General features: G+C 54.7%; 1 protein-coding gene across 1 annotated transcript; it reads left to right on the forward strand.

Moving 5' to 3' along the window:
- Nucleotides 1–109: 109 nt before the first annotated feature.
- KIF7 (kinesin family member 7) lies at nt 110–12,014 on the forward strand. Its single transcript, XM_063169850.1, has 18 exons — nt 110–433; nt 1,917–2,117; nt 2,726–3,137; nt 3,681–4,212; nt 4,513–4,647; nt 4,792–5,016; nt 5,415–5,617; nt 5,913–6,019; nt 6,325–6,480; nt 6,785–6,987; nt 7,072–7,269; nt 7,462–7,587; nt 8,073–8,249; nt 8,524–8,739; nt 8,937–9,143; nt 9,601–9,799; nt 9,891–10,040; nt 10,237–12,014. Exons 1-18 carry the CDS (start codon nt 133–135, stop codon nt 10,635–10,637), a joined length of 4,149 nt encoding a protein of 1,382 aa, XP_063025920.1. The 5' UTR covers nt 110–132; the 3' UTR covers nt 10,638–12,014.
- The last annotated feature ends 886 nt before the right edge of the window (nt 12,015–12,900 follow it).

A 12,900-nucleotide genomic window follows, 5' to 3' on the forward strand; every position in this document is an offset into this window, starting at 1 on the left:
CGGTCCCGCATCCTCTGCCCTACCCGCATCTTCCTCCCGGTCCCGCATCCTCCTCCCTGCCCTGCCCTTCCCGTCCCGTCCCGTCCCTTCGGGAGGAGCCGCTGACGCCATCGCGGCGCGCCGGGCGCGGCCATGGCGGCGGAGGCGGCCGTGGTGCGGGTGGCGGTGCGGGTGCGGCCGCTGCTGCCCCGGGAGGCGCTGCGGGGACACCGGCCGTGCCTGCGGAGCGATGCCGCCACCGGCGAGGTGGAGCTGGGCCGCCGCCGGTTCCGCTTCGCCGCCGTGCTGCCCGAGGCGGCGGGGCAGGCGGCCGTGTACCGGGCCTGCGTCCAGCCGCTGCTGCGCGCCTTCTTCCGCGGCTTCAACGCCACCGTGTTCGCCTACGGACAGACGGGCTCCGGCAAGACCTACACCATCGGGGAGGCCAGCGTCGGTGAGTCTCGCCGGGACCGGCGGCTCCGTGCCCGCCAGCATCCCTGTCCCGCCAGCATCCTTAGTCCACCAGCATCCCTGCTTCTTCAGCATCCCTGACCTGCAAGCGTCCTTGCTTCCCCAGCATCCCTGTCGCGCCAGCATCCCTGTCCTGCCAACATCTATGCTGTGCCAGCATCCCTGTTCCTCCAGCATCCCTGTCCTGCCAGCATCCCTGTCCTGCCAACATCCTTGCTGTGCCAGCATCCCTGTCCCACCAGCATCCCTGTTCCTCCAGCATCCCTGCTCCTCCAGCATCCCTGCTCCTCCAGCATCCCTGTCCCTCCAGCATCCCTGTTCCTCCAGCATCCCTGCTCTGCCAGCATCCCTGTCCCTCCAGCATCCCTGTCCCTCCAGCATCCCTGTCCCTCCAGCATCCCTGTTCCTCCAGCATCCTTGTCCTGCCAGCCTCCCTGCTCTGCCAGTATCCTTGCTTTACCCAAACCCAACTGTGTCATCATCATCTCCATCACTTCCAGTTTCACTCCCAAACAGCCCTTCCACCCTGCCAGCCCCTCCAGCTCAAGCCAACCTCCCCTCACCATCCCACCGCCAGCAGCCTTTCCTTTCCCCTGACCTATGTTGCTGTAGCCACCCCCAAAAGTGTATCTCCATACCCTTGAGATCACAGTGTTTAGGTTTCTCCTCTTTCACTGCAGGACAAGTGACAGGACCTGGTCTTCCACCAGCTCTGGAGGTGGTTGGTGTTGGTCCTAGGTCCTGAAATAAACCTGAAGGAGAGGGAGGTTTGCAAGTGTTGGTCCTGTTAATTTCTTTATATGAAGGAAATGAGCAAAGAGGCAACTTTTTCAGGCTGGTTTAATGGCATTGTGATTTCTTACAGAGGATGTGCTATAAACATTTCAGTCATCTTTAGTTAATTGCATCATTTGTAAACACTAAATTGTTTCACAGTTTTAATGTACATCTGTTTTCAGTCTCCCAGCTCAGGCTATCATTGCACCAAATTTGAGAATTGCCATTTTACATGGCTATTGGAGACAAAAGAAAAAATAGAGTGCTGTGGCCAGATACAAGCAAGCTACAAGCACACACAAAAAAAAAAAAAAAAAAAAAAAAAAGAAAAAAATAAAGAAAAGCTGCTCTCAGTTGGGAAAAGTTGTGGAGTCATGCTGGCTTCAAAGGACAGCACAGTGCAGCTGCAGGCCTGGTGTTTGACACTGAAATGCTGAGGTGCTTTTTCCTTCTTGAGGAAGGACTGGAACCAAGCAGCTTTGCTGGAATCCGGCACAGCAGTGGGATAGGATGTGCCCAGAGGTCTTGTGGGATGTTTAACCCAGGCTGAGAGGGCTGAGCTGTGGGGGAGCTGTGAGGCTGCTCCTTTCCAGCTGACGTGTGTTGCAGGCAGGCTCCTGACCTCAGCTCTGTCCCCAGCCAGCGTGGGCTCCCTGGATGCTCCATGGGTGTGTGCCTCTCTTTGGCAGCTTCCATCAATGAGGATGAGCAGGGCATCATCCCAAGAGCCATGGCTGAGACCTTCAGGCTCATTGATGAGAACGACCTGATCGACTACACGGTGCGAGTGTCCTACCTGGAGGTGTACAAGGAGGAGTTTCGGGACCTGCTGCAGGTGGATACAGCCAGCAAAGACATCCAGATCCGGGAGGATGACAAGGGGAACATTGGTATGTGTGCCTGTGCACAGGCTCCTTTTCTCCCCATGCTGTAGGCCAGAGCTGGGTTATCTGTCCGTGAAGGCAGAGCCAGGTCTTCCCCCACCATCCCTTTGTCTCTTGCAGCAGTTTGCTGTGCTTAATCTTGAAAGCATGTCTGGGCAAAGCCCGGTATGGGCAGGGTGACAGCACCAAGCTGTGCAGAGCAGCTTGGGCAGCCCATCCCTCCCAGCTGTGGGATTCACATTCTCTGAACCTGAGAGAAGCATCGAAAAGAATGATCAAAAACAATTCTTATCTTATTAGCTGCTCCTGTGTTGTGCCAAAGTAGAATGCAGTGTGGAGATTGTTTAGCCACAGTGATGGCGTTTTGTTTCCTTGGGCTGTCAGGGCCAAGCGTGTGTGCAGACTGTCGGTCAGGAGACAGTCACAAGATTTTGTTCAGTTGAGCTGAGTGCTTGTGCAGTTTCAGTTTAGATATAGTGTAATGTAATATAGAATAATATAGTATAATAAAGTAATTAATTAGCCTTCTGATATCAATGGAGTCAGATGCATCATTCCTCCCTTTGACGGGGATCACCTGCTTTTACAATAGCACAGCTGCCTTTGCTTTGCAGTGCTCTGCGGAGTGAAGGAGTCGGAAGTGGAAGGGCTGGACGAGGTGCTGAGCCTGCTGGAGATGGGGAACACGGCCAAGCACACGGGAGCCACGCACATCAACAGGCAGTCGAGCCGCTCGCACACCATCTTCACGGTGACCATGGAGCAGCGGCGCGGCGCCGGCCGCCTGCCCCTGCACCGCCAGCCGCCCGCCCTGCCCGCCGCCGGACAGGTCCTGGTCTCAAAGTTCCACTTCGTGGACCTGGCGGGCTCAGAGCGGATTGTGAAGACGGGAAACACAGGGGAGAGGCTGAAGGAGAGCATCCAGATCAACTGTGGCCTCCTGGCCTTGGGCAATGTCATCAGTGCCTTGGGAGATCCTCGGAGAAAGACCACCCACATCCCGTACAGGGACTCCAAAATCACCAGGTACCACTGGGAGCAGGACCCCCCATGTCTCACAGGCTCAGCTTACAGGTCTGCCCTCTCTGCAGGTTCTGATGTAGGGAATCTCAAGGATCAGTGAGGCCAGGATAGGAATGCAGCCCTAGCTCGTTGCAGTGCTACAGACAGTGAAGCTTGCATAACTCATGCTGCTGAAGCTGAGATCAGGTGTTGCTGTGGGTTATCCTGCCCTTCCTGCAGTCAGGGAATAAAAAATACTCCCGGTAGATTTGTTGAATGGTCCACAGTTAGTTCTTAGCTTGAGCAGGTGGCCTTTGCAATCTCCACCAGGACATACCTAGCAGTGATCACAGAGTCAGGGACCTCCCAACCTCAGGAGTTATTTGGATGGAGACTTGCCGTGGTGCAGACTGTTAATCCTCTGCTTAATGATTCCATTCACATCACTGATGCCAACGAACTACAGAGCAAGGACCAGAGCAAGATCATTTTCCTTGGACTCAACCTCTGAAAACCTTCTGTGTTATTTTGTATTTCTGCCATTTTAATCCCTGTGCTTTTCCTTAGGATCCTGAAAGACTCCCTGGGTGGGAACGCCCAGACCGTGATGATAGCCTGCGTCAGCCCCTCGTCCTCCGACTTCGACGAGAGCCTCAACACGCTGAACTACGCCAGCCGCGCTCAGAACATCCAGAACAGGGCGGTGGTGAACTGCCGCAGGGAGACGGAGCACATCGAGGAGCTGCACCTGCAGATCAAGAGCCTGCAGAAGGCGCTGGAGCAGCGGCAGCGCTCGGAGACGCGCACCATCCGCCGCTCGGGCAGCGCCAAGCGCGGCGCGCCCGACGCCACGGCCCGGCTGCAGGCCGAGTGCGCCCATTACCGCACGTGCACCGACGCCGCGCACCGCCTGCTCTCCGAGCTGCAGGAGGACAGCAGCCTCAGCCTGGAGCAGGTCCTGCGCGTCAAGGAGTGGCTGTGCGCCGTGGAGAGCCAGAGGAGCGAGCTGACCTCGGCCGGGCTGGACAGCGGCATTGAGAGCACCTCCATGGAGGAGCAGGGGCAGGAGGCACAAGGGTCAAAAGTGGCGAAAGGACAGGTAATAGGAGGGTGTTACAGCTCTCTGAGGTGGGGTTCATCTCGTGGCCACAGCAGCTCCAGCATAGCATGATTAAAGGGTCAGGAGAGGGAGGGGAGGAGAGGTAACCTGTCCAAGAGGCTCTAGGGAGGCAGGAGGACATGATCCTCACAGCAGGCAGGGAAAAACTAGGACTAGGACTCTCAGCTACAGCTGAGAGATTTATTACATAGGAAGAATCTGCAGAGCTGTTGTGTCCTTGCAGAGATGGGAAGAGAAGGACAAATACTGATGCTGCCTCTCTTTTATTTTGGGGAGCAGGTGAGCGCTGAGAAGTGTGAGTCCATCAAAGATGAGCAGGTGGCCAAGCTGCAGAGGCAAGTGGAACGCCTGGAGGAGGAGAACCGTGATTTCCTGGCTGCCCTGGAGGATGCTATGGAACAGTATAAGCTGCAGGTATTTCTGGGCTCTGCTCTCTTTGAGGGACCTGCCCCACTCCTCTCCTTCCTGCCCAGGGGTGCTCAGCCCAGCTTTCAGGTTCCTCTGCAGTGAGTCTCAGATCAACATGTATGTAGCCACATTTTTCTGATTGTTTCCTAGAGTGACAAACTTCAGGAGCAGCAGGATAAGATCTCAGAGCTGCACGTGCGCTTGGAGATGGCAATGCCAAACCTGTGTGTGCCAGGACTGCTGGAAAATCTTCACCTGGTCACTGCCAGCCAGAGACCTCACACAGCCCCACTGGATGCTGCCCCTTCTCATGGCTTTGGTGGGGTTCCCTCGGGGCTGCTTCCTGAGCAGAGTGGAAGAGCTCTTTGCAAGAAGGTGAGGGCATAAGGCTGTGCCACTGAAGAGCTGCTGCCTCTTCATTTGGCTGCTCTCCACCGTAGGAGAGCTTTTGCCCTGCTGTTCAGTGTGATCCTTACCAGAGGTGTAGTTCAGAGCACTGTGCTCAGTGTTCAAATCTAGAGTTTTACAACTCTGGCCAAAACAGCCCAGCTTCGAAACTGAGGCTTTTGCTTTCATGTTGTGGGTGAGTCCCAGAATTGTTCAGTGTTTGAGCAGCAGAAGCACAGGCAGCTGGCAATGCACCGATTCTCCTGAAAATACACTCAATTCATTTTGTTGCTTTTATGTCTAGCAGTGATGCTCAGCTGGGAGCCACTTTTTCTAACACTGGCTCTCACACAGCTTGTTTCCTCTCTTTCCAATTCTGTGCCCAGAAGCTCAGCAGCAGCTCCTGCTTGCAGAAAGAGGAACTGGCAGGCTGGCACCCGAACCACACACAGCACCCAAGTGGTGATCCTGAGGTGAGAGAGGTGGGGCTGAGGAGGGAGCTCAGCCAGGACTCAGAGAAGCCATCAGAGCTGTCCTCGGGAGAGGAGATGGAGGAATGGGAACAGAAACAGCCCCTGTCCCAGTGCCGGTGAGTTGGGGCTGTCCCAGCCAGCTGTCCCTGTGCCGTGTCCCTGTCCCTGGCTGTGACCTGGCTGCCCCACCTCTGCAGCTCAGCTCTCGTGTCTGATGCAGGGCAAATGCTGTCTGCGGGGTCAGTGATGCTGCTGGTACACCTTACTGCTCCCTGGGGAGCTCATTACCATCATTCCTGACCACAGCTATTCTTTCCATCTCCTTCTGGAGCCTGTGGATCATGAGGGTCCTTACTGGGAACAGCTTTAGCAGTGTCCAGACCAAACTGATTAATTTGCTTCTCCTTCTAGAAATGGGATCCAAAATTTGAGCAAGAAAGAGATTTTCAAGTTGGGTGAGGAGCCAAGTGGAGGCAATGCCCACTCAATTCAGGAGGAGCAGCTGGAACTGCCAAAAGGCAAGTAGCAACTGTAGGTTGTTGGACAATCTTCCATGGGCTGGTGGTGCTTCACTGGGAGATCTTGGTGTCCCACCTGGATGTGCCCAGAGGACAAAAATGGAGCAAAAAATGGAACCCAGCTGCTTTTGTTAGGGAGAAACTTGAACTCTTAGGGTCTGGCAAGGGTGTATGTTATGGTAGAAGCTTCAGGTGACTCTGGGCAATGCTGTGTCCGACTCTGGTGACAGATCCAAGATCAGATTGTCCTTCTGTCACCCATCTGCTAAGATAGGACTTTCCTGACGTGGGGATCTGTGTTGCAGAGGTCTATGGGAAGCGGGAGTCACTGCTGGGCTGCCGGGAGCGCCTGCCAGGGAAGGGCTCTGAGTGGAGGCTGGTGCAGGCACAGCAGAAGATCCGAGAGCTGGCGATCAACATCCGCATGAAGGAGGAGCTGATCACGGAGCTCATTAAGACAGGTGCAGAGCTACTGGCAGATATATGCACCCATTTCCCATGAAACCTCCTCCTAGTTGTGGTGCTTAGTCTCTTCTTCCATCCTCATCTTCTCTGCCTGTGTTGCTTGTGCTCAGTCTCTTTCTCCTAAAAGCAGCAGGGCTTTGTTTCTCCATCCCTCCAGCTGACAGAAACCCTTCCTACTGGTTTGTTCCTTCCCTGGAGTGCCTGAGGGAAAGGGAACATTCAGTCTCTGTAGCCAAAAATACTTGTGGAGGGGGAGGAAGGGTCGGGATCCTGGCTGTGAGAGAGGGGGCTGTGTTGCAGGCAAGGATGCCCAGGCTCTGAACAAGCAGTACAGCCAGAAGATCAGTGAGCTGGAGCAGGAAGCAGAGCAGGTGCGGGCAGAGCTGAGCGACAGCCAGAAGCAGCTCCAGGAGCTGGAGGCCAAAGAGCCCTGGGACCCTGGGGAGAAGCGCAAGCTGCAGGAGTACCGCACACGCCTGGCGGCCGTGCGGAGCAAGGCACAGGTGAGGGGAAGGGCTGAGCAGGGCAGAGCTGGGGGCATCTCTGCAGAGAGAGGAGGTGCCAAGGGTGGTTTCCCCCCCTGGCAGGTTCTGTGCAAGAAGAAGCAGGCGACGGAGAGGCTGGTGTCGCTGTCGGCGCAGAGCGAGAAGCGCGTGCAGGAGCTGGAGAGGAACATCCAGCTGATGCGGCGGCAGCAGGGGCAGCTGCAGCGGCGGCTGCGCGAGGAGAGCGAGCAGAAACGGCGCCTGGAGACGGAGGTGAACAAGGGACAGCACCGAGTCAAGGTAGGAGAGGCCAGGAGCAGCTGTGGGGTTTGTGAGGATGACTCTGGCTGGGCTCTGATGTGGTCTGTAGTTGTCTTGGAGAGCATGGAGACAGCTCTATCCGAAGGGCTAGAGGAGAACACAACCTGTCCCTCGGCCCCTGGGCAAACACATCCCACTCCCTCCATGCTCATGCTGCTCTTTCACCTGCAGGAACTGGAGCTGAAGCATGAGCAGCACCAGAAAATCCTGCGCATCAAAACAGAGGAAATCGCGGCTTTCCAGAGGAAACGGCGGAGTGGCAGCAACGGTTCTGTGATCAGCCTGGAGCAGCAGCAGGTACAGACAGCAAGCCTGCCTCTGCTTCCCTGCTCAGGGGGGATGCTTGGCAGGCTGCAGGCTGATGGGAGACATCTGAAAACAGACCTGAGCCCATCTCATGCTTGAGAAGGACAGTCCATAATGTCGTTTCCATCTAGTAGCAGAAGACTTCAGATCTTTTCTTACCCCAGAAACAGGATCTCATCTAAATCCTAGCATTGGTAAAAAAGTTTTGAAGTTTTGTCTGTTAGCAGAAGTGTGGTGAGAGATGTGCCCTCCAAGAACTCCTGGACAGCTGGGAATTTAGTTTAGCTCTGACTTTTGGAGGAGCTGGAAGGATAAAACCAGCGAAGTCTGGGCTATGGGGGTTAGCAGAGATGGAATAAGGACGCTTGTTCAGATCTCAACCCCGCTGCTCTTTAGTCCAGCAGTCCTGGGCACTGCTGCTGCTGTCTGCACACACACACACACACACACACACCTTCTGCTTCTCCCTCCATCAGAAAATTGAGGAACAGAAGAAGTGGCTGGACATGGAGATGGATAAAGTTCTCGAGCAGCGCCAGGCCCTGGATGAGCTGGAAGATGAGCTGAGGAAGCGGGAAGCTATTGTGGCCAAAAAGGAAGCCCTGCTGCAGGAGAAGAATGGCCTGGAGACCAAAAGGCTGCGCTCCAGCCAGGTAAGACAAGAGTGTTACACCTCAACCCTTTGCTTGATTTCCAGCAGAGGGCGAGGCTGGAAGACTTGGGTGCCATCCTGGGTCTGGCTGCAGGCGAGGATTAGGGGGCGTTGGGAAGTGGGTAGGAAATCTTGTCTCTATGAAAGAGTCTGAGCTTGTTGGTTTGGTAGCCCTTGGTCTGACTGGGGATCACTTGACCTAGAGAGGGAGTAGAACAGGGCTGAGGGCCTGACTTGCCTTGGGAGCAGATCTCCTTGAGCATGCTGTGCTGCAGGCCCTGACAGATGACATAGTGCGCGTGTCCAGCCGCCTGGAGCACCTGGAGAAGGAGCTGAGCGAGAAGAACGGGCAGCTGCGCCACGGCAGCGCCCAGGACCAGCAGCAGATCCGCCAGGAGATCAACAGCCTGCGCCAAGAGAAGGACCAGCTGCTCAAACAGAGGCTGGAGCTGGACAACAAGCTGCGCCAGGGCACGCTGCTGTCCCCAGAGGTACCTCTGCTGGGCTGGGAGCAGGAGGCTGTAGGAGAGAAGTAAAGATTGAGCCTGAGATCATTGGCAGATGCTCCCCCACATCCCAAACTGCATGTCCCAGCTTCTCACCAGCACTGACATGACAAGCAAGACTAGGGCAGGGTGAGACAGAGCAAACCCTTTGCTCCCTGGTAACTACAGCTCTGCCCTGGCAGGAAGAACGGATCTTGTTCCAGCTGGATGAGGCAATCGAGGCTCTGGATGCAGCCATTGAGTACAAGAATGAGTCCATCACATGCAGGCAGCGAGTCCTGCGGGCCTCGGCCAGCCTGCTGTCACAGTGTGAGATGAACCTCATGGCCAAGCTAAGCTACCTCTCCTCCTCTGAGACACGAGCTCTGCTCTGCAAGTACTTTGACAAGGTGGGAGACAACTGCCCTCTGTGCTGGTGGGAGCTGTATTTCACTTACTGGCTGTTAGTGATTGCATTATTAGCCAGCCAGAACACAGCATAAACATAACACAGCTTGAATGCACTTGTTAACAGAAATTGTGACCTGACCACATTCTTGTTTTCCTCAGTTCCAAGCTTTCTCCTTGCATCATATTCCTGTAAAGTAAGGCCACAGAGCCACAGCACCATGACCCCTAGCTGGGAGAGGGGCTAGGTAGTCATAGGATGCATGGATCCCTGCAGGGGCTCTGCTACATCAGTGCAGCCACACCTTGCTCTTCCCTCCACCACAAGGCAGCTCTGACATCCCAGCACTACTAACCTTTGTAGGCTGTACCAAAAAACTAACCTGACTGGGGCTGGGGCAGGAAATCCTCCCAGGCATGAAGGGGCTGAAGAGTTCCTTGCTCTTGGGCCCTGGCCAGGTGGTGACACTGCGAGAGGACCAGCACAGGCAGCACATTGCCTTCTCAGAGCTGGAGATGCAGCTGGAGGAGCAGCAGCAGCTGGTGTACTGGCTGGAGGCGGCTGTGGAGCGGCAGCGGCTGGAGATGGACCGCCAGCTCACCCTGCAGCAGAAAGAGCACGAGCAGAACATGCAGCTACTGCTGCAGCAGAGCCGTGGTAACCCCCAGCTCTCCTCATGGGCAGCAGTGCTGCTGCTTTTGTCTTTCTCAGGGCTCCCAGGCTGAAACAGCCTTGTTCTTGCTTGCAGAGCACATGGATGAGGGGCTGGCCAGCAGCAAGCTGCAGTATGAGGCCAGGATTCAAGTGCTGGAAAAGGAGCTAAGCCGGTACATGTGGGCAAACCAGGAGCTGAACCAGAGACTGAGTAACATGAACCTCCATGCTGGACAGACCAAAGGTGAGAGGAAAGCCAGGCTAGGGGTTTGCTGTTCCTGCCAAGTTAAAAGGGAGGCTCAATTCCCACAACTGGCAGTGACAGCTTGGAGCAGTTCAGAGCAGTGCATGTGTAGGTCCTTCAGCAACTGTTATAGAGGCACCAATTTTGATTATGAAAGTCCTGATAATCTCCTCACTGTATCCTCATTTTTTCCCAGCAGGGATGGAGAGAAGCATTCATGGCGCTGGGGACAGAGCTGCCCCTGAGCTTGGCACCTGTGAGGAATTCAGCCTCAGGGAGCAGCCCGTGCCTCCAGCTGCCGCTGAAGAGAGCCCTCGGGCCAGGGATGAGAGCAGGGACCTGGTGCACGCCCCTCTGCCCTCGACATGGAGGCGTTACTCGCTGCCCAGCGACAGCCCCGGCGAGCCCCGGCAGAGGGACCCAGAGCACTCGCTGCTGAGAGCAGGGCAGCCCCACGAGCTGCTGCCCCCGCGGAGCCTGGCGGCTGCTGCTGCTGCTGCTCCCAAAGCCCGGCGGGAGCTGCGCAGAGCCAGCCTCACCGTGAGCCCAGTGCCTCACCACCCAGCCATGATAGACGTGAGGAAAAACCCACTCTAGAGCCAGCCTCACCGTGAGCCCAGTGCCTCACCACCCAGCCATGATAGACGTGAGGAAAAACCCACTCTAGAGCCAGCCTCAACGTGAGCCCAGTGCCTCACCACCCAGCCATGATAGACGTGAGGAAAAACCCACTCTAGAGCCAGCCTCAACATCAGCCCAGTGCCTTATGACCCAACCATCATAGATGTGAGGAAAAACCCACTCTAGAGCCAGCCTCAATGTCAGCCCAGTGCCTCACCACCCAGCCATGATAGACGTGAGGAAAAACCCACTCTAGAGCCAGCCTCAACATCAGCCCAGTGCCTTATGACCCAACCATCATAGATGTGAGGAAAAACCCACTCTAGAGCCAGCCTCAACGTGAGCCCAGTGCCTCACCACCCAGCCATGATAGACTTGAGGAAAAACCCACTCTAGAGAGCCAGCCTCAACGTCAGCCCAATGCCTTATGACCCAGCCACGATACACGTGAGGAAAAACCCGCTCTAGAGCCAGGCTTAACATGAGCCCAGTGAGTAAAAACCTGCTCTAGAGCCAGCCTCAATGTCAGCCCAGTGCCTCATCACCCAGCCATGATAGATGTGAGGAAAAACCCGCTCTAGAGACAACCTCAACGTCAGCCCAATGCCTTATGACCCAGCCACGATACACATGAGGAAAAACCCGCTCTAGAGCCAGGCTTAACATTAGCCCAGTGCCTTATGACCCAGCCATGATGTGAGGAAAACCCACTCTAGAATCAGGCTTAACATGAGCCCAGTGAGGAAAAACCCGCTCTAGAGCCACCTCAATGTCAGCCCAGTGCCTCATCACCCAGCCCGGACACATGTGAGGAAAAACCCGCTGTACAGCCAGGCTTAACATGAGCCCAGTGCCTCATCACCCAGCCATGATTGATAGATGTGAGGGAAAACCCACTCTAGAGGCAGGCTCAAGGCTCACCTGGCACAGGGAGCAGTGGGTATTGCTGAGCTGAGCTTGAGAGCTCTCCTGCCCCACAGGGCAGCCTGGCTGCAACCCTGTTACATTTCAGAGGCCTGGGGAAGAACAAAGATGTGATTTGTTGTCATGAGTGTGTAAGGTGTGGGAGCACCAGCCTGCATTCTCCGTGTTGCTGCCAGTCGAGGCAGCACTCACTGACAGGAAGCTTTTCCTCTGCTCCCTCAGCAGCTTGAACACTGTGAAGCAGGAGACACTTTGTTTCCAGGCCTCTTAACACTAAAAACTTGTTTACAATGTGGAATTCTCAGCTGAAGAGCTTGCTCAGCCCTGGCAGCCTCGGAGGGAGATGCTCTGCAGCCCTGCAGAATTTGTACATAGATTTTTGTAGTAACTTTGTGTTTTTTACATTTTTACTATAACTTTTCTAATAAAGCAGAGTGAGCTTTATGAAATGGTGACTTGTCAGAAGAGCCACTTACTCCGGGTATGTAGGAAAGGAGTTGTATTTAAATCTCACTGCATGGGAAGTCAGCTGCTGTCACACTGTTGGCCTAATGTTTAAATATCTGTTTTAAGTAGTCCCAGCCACATCTAAAAGGCCTCCTACATTAAATTGCCACAGGAGGAACATCTCCAGCCAGCAATGTCCATGATAAAAGGAACTCTGGTTCTGCTTTTCTCTTGCAGCCTCTAAGCTGCTTTAAGCAGGGTTTTCATATTCTTGAGAGAACTTCCAGTCTGGATTTAAGAAAGACTAAATGCAATCCTGCAGCTTAACACTGACAGCTCAGGAAGGGGGAACAAGTCTAACTCTAGCAGGGAAAGACGTAAAGCCCAGATCCCTGATTTAAGAAGGGCAAGGGGTAGGGGCAAAAGGCTGCTTGACCACTTGATCCTAAAAACCAAGCCACTGCTTCAGCCTGAAATGAGAACAGCTACCACAACCATGGCTTAAGGAGTAACATAGCAAGTTAAAAGCCAGCATTTGATATAAGAACCACCTTCTGATCTACATCCTTGACCTTGCCTGTAGTGGTGTGACAGTGAAGGGAGGATATTATTGAGGGCTCTGTATGTGCCTGAGCTACACAAGATTACGTTCAGACACTTTTATTTCCTGCTGTTGAAAACAAAGACCTTCAATAGGAAAAATAACAATCTGTCCTCCTTGGAAGTAAGTAGCAGATTTGGAGCTCCAAGCTTGTGTCACTCCACATCCTTAAAGGAGGTGTACCTTTCCTGCAACAAAGAGTGTGTCCAGGAAACAAGCTCCACTCTATCCCATCTAGTCCCTCAAAGCCTTAAAGCCACATAACAA

Source organism: Melospiza melodia, chromosome 15 (genome assembly GCF_035770615.1).
Source record: "Melospiza melodia melodia isolate bMelMel2 chromosome 15, bMelMel2.pri, whole genome shotgun sequence".
Classification (NCBI taxonomy): domain Eukaryota; kingdom Metazoa; phylum Chordata; class Aves; order Passeriformes; family Passerellidae; genus Melospiza; species Melospiza melodia.